The 24,095-nt window shown below is 44.8% G+C and overlaps 1 protein-coding gene across 1 annotated transcript; it reads right to left on the minus strand.

Annotated features, from left to right (window-relative positions):
- Positions 1 to 1,595: 1,595 nt before the first annotated feature.
- On the minus strand, positions 1,596 to 22,497 carry LOC126548426 (antimicrobial peptide microplusin-like). Its single transcript, XM_050196571.2, has 5 exons — positions 20,838 to 22,497; positions 20,582 to 20,643; positions 12,219 to 12,308; positions 4,852 to 4,878; positions 1,596 to 1,749 (listed from the first exon to the last, which is right to left on the minus strand). Exons 1-5 carry the CDS (start codon positions 20,917 to 20,919, stop codon positions 1,672 to 1,674), a joined length of 339 nt encoding a protein of 112 aa, XP_050052528.1. The 5' UTR covers positions 20,920 to 22,497; the 3' UTR covers positions 1,596 to 1,671.
- Between the last annotated feature and the right edge of the window lie 1,598 nt (positions 22,498 to 24,095).

Genomic DNA, 24,095 nt, shown 5'->3' on the forward strand with positions numbered 1-24,095 from the left:
CACCAAAGCATGGGTTCTAAATCGAGCAAACCCCCACATTTACTACAATTGACTGAAACCCCGCAGTCCGGATTATTTTATTCATGATGACCGGGTTAGGGTACGTTCGTGTCTGCAGAAGCCTTAATGTAACCGCCTGTGGCCTATTTAATTTAGTATGTGGCAGGGGGAATGCCCTGCGCCCTATGTAATAGTGCTTGGTGATTGCGTTGTAGGTTAACAGTTGGTCCCTGTACTCAGGAGCGGGAGATCCAGCCCCTTCAGGGAGCACACGGCACACTAATCCTAGTGGCTCCCAGTGCGCCCCCTCGTTGAGGTTGCGCGGGGCTCCCTCCACTGTCACCATGTGCGTCTGACAAAATATGTCTTACAGGAAGTGCAAGATTGCACTGCCGTCACGAACCTTCTACAACAGAAGTCTCCATTATACTAAAGGCTGTCCATTGTCGACTGTGATGGACAACGCAGATTTGTAGTCAATCAATGAGCATTGGCATGTTCATACGTGTAGCACGTTTACCATCATCATAATCAGTAGCATCATCATCATCAGCAGCAGCAGCCTATTTTATGTCCACTGCAGGACGAAGGATTCTCCCTGCAATCTCCAATTACCCCTGTTCTGCGCCAACCAATTCCGATTAGCGCCCGCGAATTTCCTAATTTCATCACCCCACCCTGTCTTCTGCCGTCCTCGACTGCGCTTCCCTTCTCTTGGCACCCATTCTATAACCCTAATGGTCCACCGATTATCTAACCTACGCATTACATGACCTGCCCAGCTCCATTTTTTTTTATCTTAATGTCAATTAGAATATCGGCTATACCCGTTTGTTATCTGATCCAAACCACTCTCTTTTTGTCTCTTAACGTTATGCCCAGCATTCTTCGTTCCATCGCTCTTTGCGCGGTCCTAAACTTGTTCTCAAGCTTCTTTTTCAGTCTCCAAGTTTCTGCCCCATGTGTCAGCACAGGTAAAATGCACTGATTGTATACCTTCCTTTTCATTGATAATGGTAAGCTTCCAGTCAGGAGCTGACAACGTCTGCCGTACGCACTCCAGCCCATTTTTATTCTTCTGTGAATTTCCTTCTCATGATCAGGGTTCTCTGCGAGTAATCGACCTAGGTAAACGTACTCCTTCACAGACTCTAGAGGCTGACTGGCGATCTTGAACTCTTGTTCCCTTGACCTGCTATTTATCATTATCTTTGTCTTCTGCAACTTAGTGTAGCACATTACGATGCATCAAAGCGAGAATGCTTTGGCATTGCGGCTGAGGAGGGTCCAAGTTAACTGTTCCGTTAAATGTAATAGCTAACAACTATAGTTTGCATTCATGACGCACTGTATCCCTAACAACAATGCGGAAAACTGAGAGTACAGAAGGGAAATTTTTACATGCATCCACAAATAATGTTTGAGTTCCAACCTGTGGAGCAATTTCTAATTGAATGCCAGTTTGGCGTTTCTTTCGAGATTGTACGCGGCTACATATTTGTCTGATAAACGAGCGGCAACGTAGGGTAAAGTATAAATGCGTGACGTCAGGAAAAAGACAAAATGACAGTATTGAAGCACAATATGACAGCGGAACAATAAATGGCCATTTTATAGCTATTCTGAGTACTTGGTCGCAGGCAACCATTGGCCTATGTGAGGACAGTGTGGTCAAACGGTCTCGTCGTCCGGAGGCAGCTCCTTCTCGCACTTCTGAGCGATTGCCCAGAACTCTCTGCGGGGCTTCGGCTATAAAAAGAACAAAGCCCACCATTAACAGCATAATAATAGCATCTTCTATTATATCAAAGTGTTTTCAACACCTCGGATGCTGCTGAAATGGTAAAATTTTGAATGAATACGTTTTCGATTCCGCTCGAGAATGCTAAACGCGAGCGCTCAGTGAAAACAAAGCACGGGTATCGAGTGGATTCTCAAGTGATCGCGAAGCCATGGTGCATGCGCTCAGTGCTTGAAAAATTGCTGAAAATGTCCGTGTGACCAACGACAAGGTTGCGCGAATCGAAGGAACCGCGAGGCAGGTAACGCGCTGCTGTAGATGGCAGGCCTACTCTGAATATAGCTTTCGTCATCTAGACGTCTTATTTGCCTCGGAGAGACCAGTCGTCTCTCACAACTCCAGTTTCCGCATCGCGGTTGCAGTCGCAACAGTCAGGTGACCCTAAAACATCGTGGTGATTGGTCCAGCCATTAAGTGGAGGATATCTTCCTGCGCCGCCGCGCGACGAAAGTGGAAGCGAATTCAAAACTCAGATACGCGTCTCGGCATCAATGTTAACGCCAGTGAGCTAGTGATTGGAGGTTGTGGCTTGCCTTAGAGTTGGCGTTCGTTTGATTGCCAATAAACGCGATTTCTTTTATTGTAAGCTGATGGGTGTTGTCATGTTTTATTTACAATCGCACACCGGAGTATCTTTGAGTACGGTACCACGGGGTGTGCGTTCGAGCGAGAGCCAGGCACGGCTGTGGTCGTGCCCACAAGCTACCGACAAGTAAGCAAGCCTCAGATACGCATGTCATTATAGCGACTCTAGATAAGGATAGCAATTCGACGTATGACTGCACAATATTTTTCGGGTTCAAATAAACCTACAGAAGAAAAACGAAAAAAAAATAATAGCCCAAAAAACTATACAGATTGAATATAACGCGTCATCCTTTTATTTAGTTCAATTTCCTACGTCAATAAATAGTATTTGTACAGTGACAAAGCAGTATAATTATTGCGCAGGTACTATTAAGATACAAGCTCTCCAATGCTAACAGTAGCCGGCATCCACGGAGCACGTCGAACGCGTGCATGTAAGTCCAGAAGAAAAAGGTAATTAACCAGAACCGCAGCTTTGCGGAAACCGGAAAGAACGCACTATCAAATCGCTAGGCGTTTTGTGTGCAAGCAAGAATCTTTCACCCATGCTGCATTTTCTGCACTATCTGCTATTCCTGTATCTGCTATTCCTATTCCAGAAACCGGAAAGAACGCACTATCAAATCGCTAGGCGTTTTGTGTGCAAGCAAGAATCTTTCACCCATGCTGCATTTTCTGCACTATCTGCCATTCCTGTATCTGCTATTCCTATTCCGGAAAAAGGAAAGAACGCACTATCAAATCGCTAGGCGTTTTGTGTGCAAGCAAGAATCTTTCACCCATGCTGCATTTTCTGCACTATCTGCTATTCCTGTATCTGCTATTCCTATTCCGGAAACCGGAAAGAACGCACTATCAAATCGCTAGGCGTTTTGTGTGCAAGCAAGAATCTTTCACCCATGCTGCATTTTCTGCACTATCTGCTATTCCTGTATCTGCTATTCCTATTCCGGAAACCGGAAAGAACGCACTATCAAATCGCTAGGCGTTTTGTGTGCAAGCAAGAATCTTTCACCCATGCTGCATTTTCTGCACTATCTGCTATTCCTGTATCTGCTATTCCTATTCCGGAAACCGGAAAGAACGCACTATCAAATCGCTAGGCGTTTTGTGTGCAAGCAAGAATCTTTCACCCATGCTGCATTTTCTGCACTATCTGCTATTCCTGTATCTGCTATTCCTATTCCAGAAACCGGAAAGAACGCACTATCAAATCGCTAGGCGTTTTGTGTGCAAGCAGGAATCTTTCACCCATGCTGCATTTTCTGCACTATCTGCTATTCCTGTATCTGCTATTCCTATTCCGGAAACCGGAAAGAACGCACTATCAAATCGCTAGGCGTTTTGTGTGCAAGCAAGAATCTTTCACCCATGCTGCATTTTCTGCACTATCTGCTATTCCTGTATCTGCTATTCCTATTCCGGAAACCGGAAAGAACGCACTATCAAATCGCTAGGCGTTTTGTGTGCAAGCAAGAATCTTTCACCCATGCTGCATTTTCTGCACTATCTGCTATTCCTGTATCTGCTATTCCTATTCCGGAAACCGGAAAGAACGCACTATCAAATCGCTAGGCGTTTTGTGTGCAAGCAAGAATCTTTCACCCATGCTGCATTTTCTGCACTATCTGCTATTTCTGTAAGTGCTACACTGTCCTAAAGGAGTAAAGTAACGAGTAATGCACTGAGTTTGTCCCGTCAGAACGAAAGGTAAATAGGTTGCCGAATTGTGAAATTTACAAGCGGAATGGAAAATAAATATTCGAGAAAAGGGACCTTCGACTGGCTAATCGAATTCTGATTTCTTTCTTTCATTTCTGAAAAATGTAAACTATGAAATTTCCATGGGCTCAACTTGGTAAAGAGTGACTTGTTTACATCACTTAATACATGCACGTAATACCATTCACAACTGTACACGGACAGCCCACTGAATAGCGTGTTGCTTTCAGTTATCTGATGCACTTTCGCTTTACAGAAATGGAACACTAAAACAGCGCCTCGTCAAATACACGTAGAGTGTTGTGTTCGCTCAAGGAGAATAGTGTAATACTACAGCACTGCACATTGCTTTACAGGGATGCCAACAAGGAGAGACTGAAAATAATAATTAGCTTCTCGTAAACTGAGACAATCAGTTCGCGAGGCATTCATATACGATAACTAGAAATTATTTCACAGTAGTTGTCTACTTTATGTGATCACTCAGTAACTGCATTATCCGCGCAACAACCGCGGCTGTTCTCCCGACAAATCATTCAGCAGTCCTCCCTCGCAAGGCTTTTTTTCCCCCGGAGGCTCATATCCCTTATATTTCAAGATAACAGATTATTTGAATAGTCCATACTCGAATGGAATATGAGTGGAATAGCCAAGATTATTAGATTCGTATTCGAAATGTGGAATATTGTGACACCCCTAGTAAACAGTGCAACAAAATAATGTCTTTAAAAAGTGCTTACCTTCATATACTTTTCCAAGGCAGTTGTCTGAAACAAGAAAATACAGGATGAGGAATAGATTCAAGGCGCTACTTAGCGACCCAGTTTCGGGAGTTTCTGTACATTGCGCTAGCATTAAGAGACAGATACAAACTTTGATGATATGCTGGAGATTGCACCAGCAGTCAGTCTCTTTCTTTAGTCGCTCTGGTCGTTCCTCTTTGTCATTTTTGAGACCAAACGCATCTCATTCGAGTGACATTTGTTTGTCACTCGTTCCTGCATGTGGGAAGCATGTGACAAGCCTGAATGTCCTTCTTCATTCCTGGTCTTTTGCGCCTTGCCTTTACTCATTCAAGCATCAACCAACTAGCCTAAGGAAGAGTTTTACTAAAGTAAAAAACAAATGCCGGAAACGTTAGAATCTGTACATATATATATATATATATGTATATCAATGTTGCTTTATGTTGTACGGGTAACGTAAACCAAATGCTCTGAAAGTTCAAGGAGACGGAGCTACGGCAGCTTCTTTTTTTGCGTTCTTTCATATACTCCAAATGATCGACTTAAAGCGCTACGAAGCAAAATGGCTGAATGCGACAAGAGCAAGCTGCATTGAAGCGAACTGTCCAGGAGAACAAGAAAGATTATTCTTGGCATTAACCGGTTAGTAAGATCGCCTGGCCTCTTTTAGACGGCAGTGCAGAGCGAAAAACGCCGGAAAGAACACTAACGCACCCACCGCGCTTGCTTAGTGCCCATGGCGCGTTGCGCTGAGTTCGAATTCGCGAGTTCAATCCCGCAAGGGGGGCCGCATTTCGATGGTGGAAAAGTGCAAAAAACGCTCGCGTACTTAGGCTCAAGTACACGTCAGGCATGTAGTGATAATTAATCCGAAGTCTCCCACTTTACGACGGGCTTCATAATCAGATCGTGGTTCCGGCAGGCATGACCCAAGGAGTTAATTTCGCTTTAACAACGCTAACCCTATAAAGAAGGAAAAAGCAAAAAAAAGGAAGAGCCATAATTATACAAATAAAGAGCCACCGAAACCATGATGCTTTTATCTGGATATGAGCGGCTGTTTCCTACTTGGGTATAACTCACACAATCAGAAGTAATATACAGTTATAAATTGCACAAGAATACAGTTCTTTAACACGAGATGATTTATCAATCACTTTTCAGTCGTCTACTTAGTTGTACAAGCTGGTGGCTTCGTCTAGTGGGTAAGACATTGACGTTCTGACCCGGACTGCTCGGCTTCGTTAGAGGGGCTGGCTTTCTCTAATTACCTCGCACATCATCGCTTTTTGTGGCGAGCTAGTTCTACGAGTAAAAAGGAATTATGAAGATCCTGAGAAGTGAAGCGCGAAGCATGCCTAAGAAATCCAGCGGTAGTTTAGTGGTGAATGCGAGATAAATACGTAAATATTGCGTCACACTTCTTTGAGAGCCCGTATACATGAGTTAACCCGCGTTCACCACAATGCAAAGTGTTGTTCACGAGCTCACTCAACACTCACCCTGCCTAGTCGAGGAGCGAAGTGTCACTGATATACACTGTGTCCCACGTAACTTTAGCGAAACCTTACAAATATGCAAATACCGCTTAGCCGGACAGAACCGAGGTAATGCTGTTGGCTGTCGCTTGGAGATACTCAGATTCATTTTTCATTCCGCCTAATTATATAATTACCCTGAAGGAGTTAATTAACTTTTCAAATATTACAATCAGATGAAAAGTGTCAATGAGAAAATCGTAAATCAACATGAAAAACTCCCGATACAGCTTTCTGTTGCTCAGTACGTGCTACATAATATGAAAGGAGCCGCCGAATACATGCGAAATTGGCGCGTGACTAGCCGCGCGAGGCACTTTGCGTGTATTCACGGGCTTCTTTCACACTCGGAAAAACACCTTTATGTAGCACGTCCAGAGCAACAGAAAACTGTAGCGGGAGTTTTTCATGCCGCTCCACAATTTTTTCATTGACACTTTTTATCTAATTGTAATATTTGCGAAGGTAATTAATTATTTTGGACCAATTACGTAATTGTGCGGGATTAAAATATAATTTGAGCATCTCCAAGCGACAGCAAATAACATTATCTTTGTTCTGTCCAGCTACTTGGCATTTGCATATTTTAAAACTCTGGCTACTAATTACTACATATCACCCATCCCCTCGTGGTCGCCACCGCTGACGGCATGTCTCCGAATGAACCGCTCTTTCATTTCTGAACGGCTATTTTTAAATGTTGCTTACATTCTTCGTAGAAGCACCCGGTATGATTGGACTACCCCGTTCTTGGAGAATTGGATATGCGCCACAGCATGCTCACTTATATGTCACGGAACTTTCACCAACAAAGTAGTGCCAGTGAGGGCACCTTTGTTCTCCGCCATCAAACAATAAAACTCGAATAAACACGTACATATAATGTGGACTCAGTGGCATATAAGAGGAAGCTTTAACTATGTTTACCTATGTGTCGTACTTTTCTCTGCACACAGCTCTCCCGACCATTGCTATCTCGACAAACATCAAACACCGCCTTCGTCCTCGTTGCGTTCACATTTCGCCATAGACTGGAGACAACCTCCGTCAGGCGGCGCTGCTGAACTTAGTAAGATGCCTGTCTCCCAGAGTGCCGCCTTCGTATGAAAACAAGGACGCGTCGGCGTTCCGTTGACGCTTTGAATACATTGCGCTTGCTACCCATTGAAATTGCGTTTAATACACATTGGCATTGTGTATCGCTATGTGGCGCCTGTACAGACTGTCACGTCACCCACACAAACAGTTTTATATTGTTCAGTCTTCCCTTCTTTGCCTCTCATCTTTCGTACCCCTTTTCCTCTTCGCCAGTACAGGGTAGCCAAACGGCACTGGTTAACTAACCAGAGGTAGTTATCCAGTTAAGCCGATATCAACTGGTTAACCTCCCTGTCTTTCCGTTACTTTTATCTCTGTCTCTCTCTCTCTTTGCCTTCGTGTGCTGTTCCTGTTGTTGCTCATCGCGTTCGCGCTGTATTTTGATCGGCAGCGCGCGGAATTTTCAGGAAATGGCATGGCGCACGCATGAGTGTGGTTTACAGAAATTGACTGACGCAGAACACATGTTTTCGCGGCGGGAACATCTAGGCGAGCATGTACAAAGACGCGATAACAAGCGTCAAGTGGGCTTCGCAGGCCAGCAATAAGATCTTCCTCAACATTGTGCTTGAGATATACGCTAATATAACTCAGGGAAAAACACAAATCACATTAGTGGAGTTTATGTTGTGCGTTCTGTCGTGTCGATGCGCATGTTACAGAAGAGAAAGAAAGAAAGAAACACGTACTTCCGACCTTTCTTTTTCTTTCTTTCCGTAGCTGAAAAGCGCTTCGTGCAGATTAGTACAGGGGAACATCATATCTATCACAATAATAAACGACCGTTACGTGTTAGAAGCGTGGACATTTGCAAATGCCGTATGAAAACAGACAAAACAAAGTTCGTAATGAGAACTGCTTATATTACTACCATCCTTACAACATGAGGCCGCTTCAGTGATTTGTGGACCGCGGATAGAAATCACGAGAAAAAAACCATGATCTTGGCCCTTTTACTGCCGGCAAGACAGACTATCGCACTTGCAGCGTTTATAATAGACCATGACAGAATGTTTATGCATCAGCTCTTCTTACAGCGCACTTCATACTGAAAGGAGGCAACGCCAAGCGGGCTTTCAAAGCTTTCTCACTGCACCCGTAAGGGCTACACGATTTACAGAGCGGCACGTATAAAAAATAATACATGCAAAAAAGAAAAAGAAATATGTGATTTGACTGCGCCGACCAATTCCGCGCTTGTTTACCATCTGCACACTGTTTCAAAATCTTATTTCGTGGTCAAGTCGCGGCTTTTCATGTTGCGGAGGCTGTTGTCCCATTGAACGACACAGAAATACTCTTCACATGACGTGCGATATGACGTGATCGCACTTTTCATCGCAAAAACTGAAATGCCTGTGGCACCCGCGCCAACGGAAAGAGTCAGGATGCTACCGTCTATTCCACAATCTGTCCGCAAGGGTAGGAATCGACTCTGGTGTCGTAGGCGGTGACTTGACCTGGCTCAGTCTATGTAGCTTGTCAGCCATGAAGCGCATAAATATAAGCGTTGCATGACATTAAACTTGTGGCCTTTGCGGTGCATGCAGTAAAAAATTTCCATATGATGAAAAAACACAAGTCTACCCACGGTGTTAAATTTATGAGATTCAATTAACTGATTACCTAAAGCGTTGCTTCCCGCATATTCTAACATGTGGCTTGAATATGCATTTGTTCCTTTTTCCTTCCTCTCGTCTCTCTCGCGTTCTCCCCTATCTCTCCGTCAGTCACACGACGTCTATATCCACAGTTTTTGGTGCAGCCAACTTAAAAATATATGTAGACAGTCTATCAGATGGATAATACATTTCGAGGAAGCCCCCCGTTTGAACTCTTATATACTTTTCCCATGTCTTTTTCGTCCTGATAGATACTTTTTATGTTTGCATTTTTGCACACGTAAGTGGAAAGGAGCAGCCATCAGCACACTGGCGTGATTAGGGGCCCTATAACGTAAAACTATTTCAATATGCTTTTATTCCAATCTCCTGACGTCGAATTTGCGTAACCGCCGGCACAACAATTGGAGGGTGACCCGCAGGGCTGTTTAAACAGATCAACCAATCACTCTCCTCGTTTATAAAAGGTCACTTTTGTTTGCTTTAAAAACGGATAACATCACCTACACTGAGCGGATTGTGTTATCTAATTGGCTGATAAGAGGTGAAGGGCACGCTCAAGGGGAGAGGGATTCGATGGGGCCGAGCCAGTGCACAGAAAATCGATAACCGGATGAACAGGGTGGTACCGGCGTCTGCGATTGGTCCGTTTTGCCTTACTTAGCTTGCAGTGGCAGGTCGAAAATCACGGCGGCATGCAACGGAAGGTAAAAAATGCCGCTAAAAAGGATCCTCAGCAAAGAAAGGTTGGCTGAGCGAAGTCGTAAACGTGCCGAAAGTGATCGAAAATGTTACACGGCCGCGCAAATGGTTTTATTGTACGCAAATAAACCCATGCTCTCCGCCAGGTGCGAGTAGCCAGTGCCTGAACGATCGGCGCCAGCCATCTTGTATTCCTTTCAGAACAGGGCAGCCTGCGGCTATTCCGAGAAAATTTCAGTTTTGTTTGGCATAATAGTGCACCTTCAACACGTACGCGTCACTTTGACGCGGACCGTTTTCGTGGTTTTGTGACGTCGAGTGACAGGCAGGTGAAGTGGGTGCAGCCCGAAAACTTTTGACCAATAGCTGAGGGTTAATGGCGAAAAGGCATCGAATCAGAAATAACAATTTTTGTTTTGTTCAGTCCAATCAGACATAATCAGAGTGTACACGTCATATCAGATGGGGAGCTATCGCGGTTTGCGTGACGTCGCGTGACAGATAGGCGAAGTGGGGGTGGCCCAAAAACGTTTGACCAATCACGGAGGGCTGATTGCAGAATTGGAATGGATAAGTTTGGAATAGCTTTACGTTATAGCGCCCTAAGCCTCTTCTATTTCTTTAATTTCAAGAAACCAATATAGACTATAGAAACAAAAGTCATTAACTAGTTGTTTGTTAACATTTATAAGTATTAAGCGACCAAATACTGACACACGCATGTATTATCTGAATAGCGCTCCTCTCTGTCAAGTTAATTTTTACAAATATCTCTGCCTTTACATCACTCACGATCTATCATGGCACAAGCATGTTGAATTTATAACTTCTAACGCTAATCACACGCTAGGCTATCTACACAGAAACTTTTACGCCGTTCCTGCATCCTTAAAACTGACGCTCTACAAAACACTTGTTCGATCAAAATTAGAATATGCCTCGGCCATCTGGGATCCCCCTCAAGTATCACTAACCCTCTCCCTCGAAGCCATTCAGAACCGCGCGTCCCGCTTTATTCTATCTAATTACTCTCGTCATGCTAGCGTAACACTGATGAAGCAAACCCTTAACATGCCGGAACTTTCAGTACGTCGTGCATACAGTCGCCTCTGCCTTTTCCACAAGATTTACCACAACCCGGTATTAAAAGAAAAACTTCTTACTCCTCCTTCCTACTTTTCATCCCGCAGCGATCACCTTCATAAAGCTTTCGTGCCATCTTGTCGCACGAACGCGTACTATTACTCTTTTTTACCTCGCACCTGCAATGACTGGAACCACCTCCCCGCATCGGTCGCTACTATTATAGACTCATCGAGGTTCAAGACTGCTGTTTTCCATGCCATCTAATAAATATTTTATTCATTGATCTGAATTCTTTTTCTGTGTATATGTACCACTCCTTTCTGTAGCACCTACGGGCCTTGAAAGTACTTAAAATAAATAAAATAAATAAATAAAATGTGTAAGGCCTGCAGGAATTCGCACAATGCCCTCGTCCTCCCATGTAAGACACGATGCCCAGTCTATCCTCTCATCGCATGTAGCTCTGTGAGCCGGTTTCCGACAAGGCTGCATGTGCGGCCTTGCGCGCTGCGCTTTGGAGGATTCTTCGACAGGCCTTGACCGGGCTCACGATGGCGGTGGAGCTAGATTTAACCGTGTTCTATTTTGGGACCCCTGACTCGTATTTCAACCACGAGGAGGGTGTACCAAGGAGTGCCCTCTACAGACTGGCTGTGTGCCGCATACAGCCTACTGGCTGTGCGCGGATTGTATAGACTATCTATGAACTTCTGTATTAATGAGAATTTCTCAGGGATTACCTGAGCCCTAATGAATGATGGACACTCAGGTCTTCCCTGAGTCCCTGGCCAACCTGGTAAATTGGAGTTCTTACAACAACAGGCAATCCGTACTACAAGGTATCCAACGTTGGTATCACCCTGCAACGCAGCACCGTCCTTTCGAACTTTATCTTTGCTGTGAACTCGCGTCACTGGCACTGTTCCTGCTGTCGCAAAGGGCTGCAATTTTTTTAGTACAGAGAAACATGGACGGCAGCAGCGAATCGCGCTTTGTAACTGCGTGCCCCAATGAGCTCGTATGTAATCGGCAGCTAACGAATCGCGAGCGAGCGGCCTTTGGCTCTTCCTGCACCGTGGAGTACGGCCGAGGTTCAAAGACACGCGAGCATTACACCACACTGGAGCCTTTCCCCTGAAACCATACAGCCCCTCAGCATGTCATCGCAGGGCGCAGAACGACCACCAAAGGGTGCGCTCTCGCGTTTAATCCCTGCTTATAGTGCACACGCCACAGAGTATGTACACAGCGCTTTGATCGAGCGGTGGTGGTCGGTGTATGAGCGCATGAAAAGTAAGGCGCCGCGCTTCCTTACGACGGCTCCTTCATCGCAGATCTTGTTGAAAGCACAGGTGTCACTCTGGCACTGGTAGACGTGTAGAAGATGGTCAAGGCCATTGCGCAGCTGAAAATGAGACAGAAAAAATTAATATAGGGACATTTTGAATCTTACTAGAATGTTCCCACCTGGATGTTTTTACGAAGCGTTAAACTTCATTAAGTTGGAATTTGGACACATAATAATGCGAAACCAATATCTGAGTCCTTGAAACACATTAACTAAGTGGCAAACTAGACTAGTAGAACGATAAAGTTTTTCATAAAAGCTTGACGAGAAAACAAAAAATTTAGCATGGGGGAGCAAAAATGGAAATGCTATATTCTAACTACGGGCCATAAATTCAACGTCTAGGCCACAGAATCGGGAGGCACATTAGATAAGACAAGACTATAAGAGCCAAGGTTGCTGAACTTCTACCATGCAATGACAATTAGTTTTGCGGTTGTGCCTACTCCACAGAAAACATTCATTCCTATAGCGTTGCACAGCTGAGCTCGAGGTCGCGGGTTCAGTGCCGGCCACATCGGCCGGATTTCGATTAGGGCGTAAGGCAAAAACACATGTATACTTTGATTTTAGGTGCACATTAAAGAACCCTAGGCAGCCAAAATTATTCCAGAATCCACCACTGCGGAATTCCACATAATCAAATTGCAGTACTGGCTCGTAAAACACAAGAATATGTTTTAAAACATTAATGCCAGCTCGACAACTGACCAAGCTAAGTGCTATAATCTTATCTAATGTCAATCTGCTTGCTGAAGCCCAAGATACTGCAACTTAAGCCCAAGGTACTGCTCCCAGTGATAAGGCCTGCAAAAATTTTAGATATCCTGGAGCGAGCCCGTAATTTTTGACTAGCGCGTTACCTCACCGCTCATTCGAATCTTTATTATGTCTTATACACACGTCGCACGAGCCGTCTCGATCTACATCGCAGTCGAGCTGCACCGAAATTTTCGAGTTTGATTGCGAAAGTACAGTGCTCCACAGTCCAGTCCAATGTTCCTTGAGTTGTTGGCCGCAGCTTATTTTCCATGTACGAGATGTGACTAGAGGTGTCTAAACTCTGACGCTGATTTTGGCGTAGAAGTTAATAAATTTAAGTTATGGCATGCCAAGCCAGAATGTAAGTACGTACTACGACTCTGACAACTTCGACACTGAATTTAAGGTGTCATCAACTTCAGTGTATTTCACTTGAATGCTCGCAGCATTAAAAATAATATGCACAAGCTGTGCATGCTCTGTGCATTCACAGAATCCTGGCTTTCTACGTTTGATAGCCCACGGAAAATACCAGGATATAATTATGGTGGAATCGTGCGGTGCGCTAACCGTGGGGGTTGAATGGCTTTTGTACATCCAAAATGACATTACTTGCGATGTATTTAATGACTTAACTCGTATTACACCCAATGTAGAGTGTATATAGTAGTAAGACTGAAGAATGTGTTTATTGCAGCAGAATATAGGCCCCCATTACGACATAAAATCCAAATTCTTTCAGTTCATGGAAACTTTCATGCCTAGTTTTCGCTCAATGCATGCATATTTTTTTTAGTAATTGCCGATAAAAACATTAACATGCTCAGTGGCGATGCATCCAGTGAACATTCTGAAACCATCCTTCGCACTTTTGCCTGCACAGATCTAATTACGTTCGCCTGCTGATGTTACTGGCAATAACCACCACGCCTTCTCGATATCGGTATCACAACGTACTTTGTGACCAGTGCTTTACAGACGTTTGTTCCCTTGATATCAGTGTTAATCTGCCGATTTTTAAAATTTCGACCTGTAGCGTCCAAAAGGCACGAAAATACAGAAAAATAGAGTTGTCGCGGCATCAGCTCTGCTTCGCTCAAGAATCTTTACTCCGACGCTGAAACTATACCATTGGATAGCGTATAAACCATTAGTCATCCCAATCAAGCTTACCGTATCCTTTAGAACAAAATTAATGCCTGCTTTGAAGAACACTTCCCTTTGGCACTCAGTGATATATAGACAAAGCAAAAGAATACGCAAGCTTTGTATCGGGGCGCGAAATGCGTCCGCTATAGACGAGAAAACCATGGCCAGGCGGCGCGCCTCCTGACAGCGCCCCCGATGCGGAAGCGTCATGCAGCGCGGTCTCCGCTTTGTTTACGTCGCTTCGCCCGCGCGTTTCTTCGCTGCTCGTTCTCACGGCGCTCAGTTTTCGACGGCGGCACATCGCCTGCTTGCGCAACAGCGATGCAAAGATTGCAATGCGGTTTCAAGAAGGTTGCCGACGCCGACAGATTTTTTCGTGGCGGAAACCTCACGAAAGGGGAGCGTCTGCTTCCGCACGTGTACGGCGTTGAACAAATCGTGGACCGTGATGTGACAGTGAAAGCCAAGTGCGTGTCACAGGGGTCCGACAGGATCGTATACGACGTCGAGTTAGAGGTATGCACCAAGTTCAGAAGTTTAGCCACCTTTATTTCTACATGAGGCAGACACAAAGCGGTCATGCATACTTGCAGAGATGTGCAGGGACGGTGGCGATTGCCGTTAGTTTCCTCGGTAGCTGAGCGCATGCACACGGCTGCTCTCATTTTGTGCTTCCACCTTTTGCTGCTAAATTTCTTGGCTGGAGCATTAGTAAATTACACGTTTGTGTTCGTTCTGATTTGCGCGGAGCTGTCAGCGAACAACGGCAAGCGTTATCGATGTCTTCGCTTCGCGAAGCCTGCTTGTTTTTGCGTTGAACCAGTGTCACTGCGAGGTTTCATTTGACATATCACGTGTTGAAAGAGTTCAATGCTTAAAATGTGATCCGTTGCCTGCATCTTCCGACGCTGCTCTCTGATTAAAAGATCATCATCGCCTACTCACTTGCCCAATAAATAACTACAAAAATATTTTCTTTGCAGCTGTGTTACATCAGCTATACCTTTCACGCTTATCTGCTGGGGCACAGCTCATTTAGGACGAGCGAGAGGTGGTGTTCCGGCACCCCAATATCCGCGAGCGTGTGTTTATATATAACCTATTTACAGAGGGGGATTAAATGCCCCCATAGCTACGCTTATGCTTGTCTGCTCTACGCATAACAAATCGAAAACTGTGTGCTTACGGGCAACGGCGCATATCTTGCGATTCCACCTTTATTGCACAGGTTAATCAGCTCTTCTGGGTCACGAGAGCAAATAGTGCAGTAAAGAGTGTTTTCAGGATTCACATGTAATTTAATGCAGTTACAAGCGTAAGTTACATCAGCAACTTGCGCTTGTCTGCCCTTGGTATGCATGGTAACAAAGCTAAAATTGCATATCCGCATGATGTGCGCAAATTCTTTTTAGTAATTGTGGACTGTCAGGAGTAATCTTTTAGCCTAGTTCAACTTACCTAGTAGTTGCATGTTTTGGTCGAGCTTAAGTGCAAAGTGTCTCTGTGCTGCGATTTGTGCAGAATAACCAAATGCGAATTCTCAAATAATATGAACCCCCCTTTAGAGGCAGCAACACGGCAACCACACAACTTCTAGACATGCAGTCTTGCAGCCGCTACATGCAGTGACCAGTGAAGACACAGTACAATCAAACAAATTGGGGGATTTTAACTGTCAAAACCATGCAAAACCACGAAACCATTATGAGGCGCGCTGTAATGGGGAGTCACGGGAATAATTTTAACCTCCGGGGGTTCTTTAACGTGCACAAAAATCAAAGCACACGGTAACATGGGTGTTCTTGCACTTCGCCCCTATCGAAGTGCGGCCGCCGTGGCCGGGAATCGAGCTCGCGTCGTCGAGCTCAGCGGCGCAACACGCATGCATTTACCGCTAACAAGCGGCGGATGTCAACACAATTCAACTACGCCGCACGACTAAACAAACGGTTGTGCGCTAAAAACAGGCACATCACTATTCCGTTTTCATCGAGCGGCCGCGATATTGCACGCGAATACGAAAGCATGGGACTTGACTCGGCGCACTGCAGTTATCCATGCTTGGTCGTCTATCCTTCTCGTACCACTTCCCCGGAAATCTGTAGAATGTCACGGGCGGCGTTCGACCTTTCGTGTTTTCGAGGCTGGTGAGGCAATCAACAACACAGTAGTATTGCGTGCCACCTTTCCTGGCTGATGAGGTCGCACTCGCCATCGCAAAACCAACGCGCACGAGCCAGCGCGAGCGCCCCCGCCGAACAGAACACGGGCGCGCGCCAGCGCAGCGACGACCTTCGAAACTTTCATCGGTCCGCTAGGGGAGCATTCGGCGCTGGTGCCGCGCGGGCGAACTTTAGGTTGCCTCGTCTATAGACAGACGCGTGCAGAGAGAAGAGAACGAACTTTGAGAGCATCCGGCGAGCAGCCGAGCGGCGGTGAAACTGAGCCTTTATTGCACGTGCCTTCCACGCCGAGGAGGCCGCGGCGCCACAAACATAAACATCCGCTCGTTGTGCAGACATTCATGGCGGCGGCGCCGGAATCGGATCCTTTACACTTTGGATCACAACAAGCTTGCATAACACAATAATATCCAAAATACAAAATGTACCATACATTCGTTCAATCGCGTGATGGTGCTTTGCCTATATAATTCAACTCATACCGCAATGAATTAAACGCTGATTTAAAAAAGGCAAAGTTTTCCTACTATCAGTCCCTGTTTGCTAAAATCTACAACATTCTAAGAAAATTATGGGAGGAAATCCACAATTTATCTAATAACTCTAAAACTAAGTGTCAGAATAATATTACAGCTTTCGCTCAATGCAAGACGGATATAGATGCCCTAACAGAAATGAACGAGTTCTTTTCCAATCTTAGCGAATACGTGTCTCCAAATACACGTCGCGATTGTACTGACACACTGTTATTAGTTCACAGAAAAGTGGCAATCGCAATTATTCTCTTTCCGGTTACTGCACAAGAACTCACGAACCTCATTTCGAAAAATTCGATACAATGTGGTCTCTAGGTTAGGGGGCCTGAGCACAGTCCCTATTAAGCATGTGGGTTTTATCATAGCCGTACCGCTCACGTTTATAATTAACCAAATGTTAGAAATACCTATTTTTTCCTCTGCACTGCAAAATAATTTACACCCTAAAAAGTGAAAAAGGGTGTAAATGTGTCTATAACTCACACCCATAGAGTGTCAGTTATATATATGGTGTCACACTGGTCACACTGTAAAATTATTTTACAGTGTGACCTTAATCTAGAACGTATAATCCCTGTTCACAAAGGTGGAACCGTTAGTGAGATAGCGAACTACCAACCGATATTTGTTTTGCCCATTTTATCGAAAGTTTTCAAGAATGTTATTGATACAGGGCTTGTAAACTTTCTTATTAAATATCATGTAATCAATTATTCGCAATATGGCTTCCAGAAAGGAAAATATGCCGAATTATTCCTAATCAAGAATTATACTTTAACATGGAAAACCATCTTTTCACTATGGGTTTATTTATTTGTCTCTGAAAAGCATTTGATTGTGTGAATCATAATATTCCACTGTTCAAATTCCATGACTATAGTAGACAGGGCGTCGCCCTTGACCTCGTAAAAAGTTGTTCTGAACTTACCCTAAATTTTCAAGGAACTGCTCTGCCACACGTGGCATTAGAAATTTTTTTAGGCATTTGCTTCGAATAAACAATGTCCTGGAACGCATTAATAAGCTTACAATTTAATTAGACAAAGCAGTTGATTGCCTCTACATATTGAAAGGAATTAATTCCAGTTGGGCTCAAAGGGGAAATATATTATGCTAATTTTCATTCGCGTCTTTCATACTGTACTTTAGTCTGGGGTAGATAACCACAAGCTACAGCAAACTGGAGTGACTGCAACACAAGGTGTTGACACCAGAGCCTGCTAGACACCCGAGCCTGCTACCTACTGGTCCCTTATACATTAAACATAATATGTTTAAAACCTCTAAATTATACGATTATAAGATATCTCTAAACCGGATGTCCCAGTTAAGTTGGACGAAGATTTTTAAAAAAACCCAAAGGCTCTAGAGAGATCGTACCGAGTGCATAGTAGCGGCAGTCGGCAAGAAGCGGAACATCCGTTTCCGTTTCTTGAACTACCACCACCGTCCTCTGTCGCTTTCTTGTGAAGCTAGCCGTCTCGCAAAGGACTTCGTACGTTCTATACTCCGTTCCATACATAGCAGTCAACGTTGTGGAAGCTACGCAAGAAGTTCGGTCAAGAAAAGTGATCTCTCCGCGCGTTCCGTCCACGCTTCGCTGCGCGCCAACAGCGTTTGCTCGCGCGAGCATGCCCGTGAGGCTCCTCGCCATGGGTTGCAAATAAAAAACCCGAAAAGAGCAACAAAAATAACAGTTATCTAAAACAACGCATTAGCAGCCGTACACCCCAGTGTGTTTGTCTCTAAGGAATGAAACTTGTTTCATTCAATATTAAGCCTACATTAAAAAACAGTTGCGCACAATCGCGGCCAAAAAAGATCGAACTATATCCAAGTGCGAACGAAGCCACTGAAAGAAGTCTCTCTAGCCCCTACAGAGTTGACAGCTATGTATGGAACGGAATATAAGTATTGTTGACGGACTATAGGGCTTCCTCCAGAAGGCCACATGCGAAATAGCTTGGCTGCCTTCCTCTTGTCGCCGTGTGCCGCCCCCAGAGCCAGGACCATTTTAGCTTTGGATCATTCGTGAAGGGTATGACTTCTCTTCTTGAAGAGCAGGTCACCATGGCGTGGTACCGTTGAGATCTACCGTTATTATTTACGCACTGACACGTCAAGCAAAAATTATTTACGTAATCGACAACAGCATATGCTGGCCATACAGATCGGCCAAAACGCATTAGATTGACATAGCCTGCTTTAGGCTTGTTTCTGTAGCTAAATGGAACAAGAGGAACGTACGTTCTGGGCGCCTATCTACAGAACAAGATGAGTGCGCAAAATTAGTCCTAAGTGCGCCGTCGCGGTTTCCCGGCTTCGAAATCCCCCCTCCCTACGGCTCCGCTGCGGTTGTCAATACGTCAGCGGCGTGTTCCCATGATGCCGCGACCATAACATAGCGTGAAGCCCTGTATCGCGCTGCTGCCGCTAGTAAAGCCGTGTACCCGTGGCTATTCGCTTGGGAGCACTTGAGAAGCGGCGCGCGAGCGCGCATCTATTTCGTATTTTGGATGGTTCGCGCGCTTTTAATGTGATAGCGTTAAGTAGTCCGTGTCGCAGAAAATCCGGTGTCGGCGTCCCGCGTCGTACGTCGTTTTGCAAGATTTTCGAACCACCCATACCCAGGCTCTCCATGTGACACACGGAATTTACTGAAGTAATTGAGTTTATCAAGCTAAAATACGTGGAAAGATCGTTAACTAGGGTTACACACAACCTACAGACATGATAGCTCTCGGGTTGTAATTTGACTATACGAGAAATCATAATTCTGTTAAACGAAAACTCAAAGAAACCCCTTTTCCAGCGTTTCTACCATTCACAGACCAGCCGAGGCGTTCGCCATTTGCGCGCGCCGGCGCGCGGGTGTCCTGGGGGCCACGAAGCGGCGCGCCCGCTTCTTTGCAATACGTCCAGCTGACGCTCGCCTCCGTCGCATCGCGGCCCACGCACGAGGCCGCGTTTCTACCACAAAGCCAACCTTCGTGCATAGCTTTGGCGGTCAGCGTTTCCTGATAAACATTACGGTTACATACGCTCCAGTTGCCGGAAAACGTGAGAAGCAGTCCCGGATCTTTGAATGCTATCGCGTTCCACTCTTAAAGCGGAAGCTTAAGCGTCCTCCAAATTTTTGTTTTTTCTCAGAAATACCAACGAGGCAAAGCTGAGCACGAAACAAATGTTTGATTCGGAGGTTATTTGAGGTGCCTTACAACGTTGTAATAGATATGTTTGCGATTCAAACGATCAAAAAAAATTTCGCTTATTAAAATTACGTAATTAGTGAATACTTCATGATGAAAAGTACTGGCTGTAAGTACACAAGACAACGAAAAGCTTCGCAACATTGTGGCGCTCTTAAGGTTCGGTATAGCAGAGTAATAAAAACAGTTCTTAATCTTCTGCGACTTCCTTTGTGACTATCTTCTCTGGCTTCCTGTAATCATGCAAAGAACTTTGGGTTCATGCTGTTTGACTGTTTTCAGTGTATTTCGCCACATTTTGCGACTTCCTTTCGTTTGCCATGTGACGAGGCGTGGTCGGTTCCGTCCAAAGGCACAAACTTCTCCTCTAACACCATGTCATAAAAAAATTAATTAAAAATATCTTCTTACAGGGTTGAAAGGCCGTGAGTAAATAGAAAGCGCTGACTACAATTATGCAGAGAAAACATCATAATGAACTGGCAACTCACCATAAGCCAGGCTCTCTCCCTGATGCACCTCAAAATAATTCCAAGCTTGACATCGTCGAAAGCTTCACCATGTGAAAAAGGCAAGGAAAAAAAAAGGTGAAAATAGCTAAAATGCAGGATTTGGGATTACGTACACGACTTAGCGAGCACATAGCATGCACTTCAGTTCTGACTTTGAAAGATATTTTGAAGTGACTCAGCTCCGTGCACATTCGATTTACGAAAAAGAAAAGAAAGAAACAAAACTGCAACTTACAGCACAAATCTGGATCTTCAGCAGAGGCCGAGAAAAATCCGTACGTGCTGATCACGAGGAATGCGAAAAGCAGCACTTTCATGGTGCTTTTTTGGAGATCGTCTTCGGCGGTATGGAAGCGGGACGCTTGCGAAGCGAGCCCTGTTATACTGCCACTTTGTTCGCGTCATCAGTTGCGCGAGTTAGAGAGGCCAGCGCCCGTTGCTTGGCGATAGGGACGCTTCCAAACACGCGCGCTCAGCGGCTCGCACAGGCAAAAAAAAAAAAAAAAGAAGCATAGAAAGAAACACACAAAAAGCAAAGGGTCCGGTCAAAGTAACGGCAGCAAACCTGACTATGCACCGGTATAGATGATGGCTCGGCTTTCGCACTGACAAGAAAGCGCACAAAGAGCGAAACAGATTTTCTGAACCAACGTTCGAGGACACTATGTAGCACGAGGACACTGTGTAATTTTACACTGTAGCAAACTTTCATCTAAAATGGGCCTCTTTAGTCACGAATTATGATGCACTGTCAATTAAATTGTGTCAAAGTCAGATAATTTTACTCGAAAGTGCTGGAGCCTCTCCTGAATGAAAGCAAAGATGGTAGGTAGATCCTTTTAACATAATCTAGTGAGCCCTCGTAATTACAGACTAACTAAAATTTGAGTTAGTGCACAATCAGTGATGTGGCATTTTTTTGCACAGAGAGACTTCAATCGTCGAGCAAAATTGCATGTAAGAGTTAGCGGTTTCAAGTTTCACGAGGAATGAAAAACTAGAACTTCAACCTTTAGTGACGGAACGCGGTGGTCGAAAATTGAGTGAAACATGGTAGTGGCTTTATTAAAGCGTTTACGAGTATCAGTACCCTGCAGTCTGTAGTCAACTGGAGTAACATTGGGTAATCCGAATGTCACGTAGCTCCGGTATAATATGGTGCTTCCATTACCACGACTGGACAGAATAGGCAAACAGAATTCGTGCTCGCAAATCTGCACACGGTGACTAAAGGGGTTAATTTCAAAAGCTGCATACCGTAAAGGCTAGGCGCTGGAACTCAGTGAGGATGCTCTTGCTGAGGGCTTAGTCAATGCAGTTGCCGTTAAAAACATTATACGCATTCACGTATGGCCAGCATACAGAGTCCACAGGGCTAAACGAGAAACCTGCAAACCCATTTGCATTTTAGCCACTTGTTGCTTCTGTTTACTAAACGATTAAACCACGGCAAAAAAGGCCACCTTTTGGCCAGCTATCCCAATCATCAAAAACGAAGTCCAGTGCCTAAGCAATGCAAAAAAATACTAAACAAAACGAGCAAAAAAAAAAAAAGGGGGGGAAGCAATGGAGAAAATAATGACTGAGGAGTAGAGAATAACTTCACCAAGGCTTAGACTACTATTCAATATGCGTGCACAGTCATAACGCGCTAATTCGGCGACATTCCAACGTCCCAGGACACCGGTCGTTACCATAACAGTCTCCATACGTTCACAGCCACTGGCGCCGACGTTGAACTTCTCCAATAATAATACTGGTATGTCTGTGACACGATACGTGTAATCTTCGTATATTGTAAACAGTGTCACACTCCCTTGCGACATTCCGAGCGATATGTGTATGGCGACCTACTCTCACTCCGCACGTATCGACACGTTTGTTTACGACAAGCCCCTCACCATCATGAAAGAAAAGTTTGACTGGAGCGAGGGGCGGGCGGGGAAGGGGGAGGTGTGTTGCTGTTGGGACTGGGATATTATGCTTCCATTTGAGGCGAGCTTTCGTGGTTTTCGGCCTCGGCTGCACAGCTGCGCCAGCGAAGCACGCAGCAGGGTAATGAAGAAGTCGCGGCACGGCATACGGCTCTGTGATCTATGTTCTTCACTTCGCGCCAAAATACGTGGTGACCGTATTTGTTTTTTCGGTTAGGCTCATTACCATCAGCACCAAAACAGATATCCGTGACAAAGCTGTCGCTCTAAAACTCAGCGTATATCGAAGGAGTGCGTGCAACATGGTCAGTTTTAGCATGTGAACAACCGCGGTAGCTCCTGGCGCTTAAACTTCACTCCCGTGGCACTGCATACTTCTTATGAATTATTATTATTTGTTTTGAAAAGATATATACATCTGAGAGAAAGGGAAAGCGAGGAGCATGCTGGCAACTGCCGCCAGAAGGGGCACAACGACTGGCTGCTCTTAAGGAAAGAGGAGGAGAGAGAAACATATAAATGGAAGACAGGAAGAAGCGAAGGAAAGAGTAAACGAAGAACAGGACGGCAGATCTCAAAGAATAAAAAAAAAAGAATCAAGGGGCACTTAGTTATACCTACGTGGGTGAATGCGAAACCATTGCGAATACCACCGCGACGGCTGTGCTCTTTCAGTCTCCTTAATTTAACTTCGCCTTAGTTAACACCGAAGGTCGTCGGTTGGACTCCCACCAAAGGTTGAGGGTTCGACTCCCAAGAAATTTAAGGTAATGGGTTAGTGTCTTAATTAACTCTACCTTAAAACAATGTGCCTTAATTAACTTCACCTTGATAAACACCAAAAGTAGTGGATTCGACTTGCGCCAGAGGTCGAGGGTTCCACTCCCAACAAAGGTAGCGGGTTCGAATACCTTAGTTAACTCTACGTTAATTAACTGTGCTTTAATTAATTTCGCTATAGTTAACACCAGAGGTCGTAGATTCGACTCCCACCAAAGGCCAAGCGTTCTCGTAAACGTTTTAGACCATCGTGTCGCCGCGTCAACGCCGAAAACGCCTGATGTTCCGCCTCATGAGACATATAATGCCTTCGCGTTCAAAGAGTACACATACGCGCAGCACGGGTCACGCGCAGTAGACCCGGTTCCTGTAGGTCACGCTACTAAATGAATGTTCAAGGCAGAAAATATAATGGCTGAGACCTTGTCAATTTAAAATAACTTAAACAAAAGGATCTCGGAAATTATTTGAGCATGTAATAAATCCCAAACAAACCACACGAGAGAAAACCGAGACAAGCGAATGCCCCTATTAAAACTGGTTTATTCGGAAGCATGAAATTTATAAGACAGCCTATATAGGTAACGCAATAGGAAATAAAAAATTTAGCGCCCTTCCACTCTGTGAAGAAGGATAACAAGCGAAGCTGTGTTGGAATGACTTTATTGACAACTACATTGATTTATATGGCTATTTTTACATTGATTGAATAAAGACACCTACACGTAACTTCGTGGTTTGACACCCGATCCCACAGCCCACACGTGGCACCAAACGGG

Source organism: Dermacentor andersoni, chromosome 1 (assembly GCF_023375885.2).
Source record: "Dermacentor andersoni chromosome 1, qqDerAnde1_hic_scaffold, whole genome shotgun sequence".
Classification (NCBI taxonomy): Eukaryota; Metazoa; Arthropoda; class Arachnida; order Ixodida; family Ixodidae; genus Dermacentor; species Dermacentor andersoni.

What these genes read in the sequence shown, in the direction of transcription:
- LOC126548426 (XM_050196571.2), bottom strand. Translation starts at nt 20,919, where the DNA reads ATGAAAGTGCTGCTTTTCGCATTCCTCGTGATCAGCACGTACGGATTT. An exon ending in GGGAGAGAGCCTGGCTTATG is followed by an intron (nt 12,309 to 20,581) that starts GTGAGTTGCCAG and finishes TCTCATTTTCAG; the next exon opens with CTGCGCAATGGCCTTGACCA. An exon ending in TCTGCGATGAAGGAGCCGTC is followed by an intron (nt 4,879 to 12,218) that starts GTAAGGAAGCGC and finishes TTCTTGTTTCAG; the next exon opens with ACAACTGCCTTGGAAAAGTA.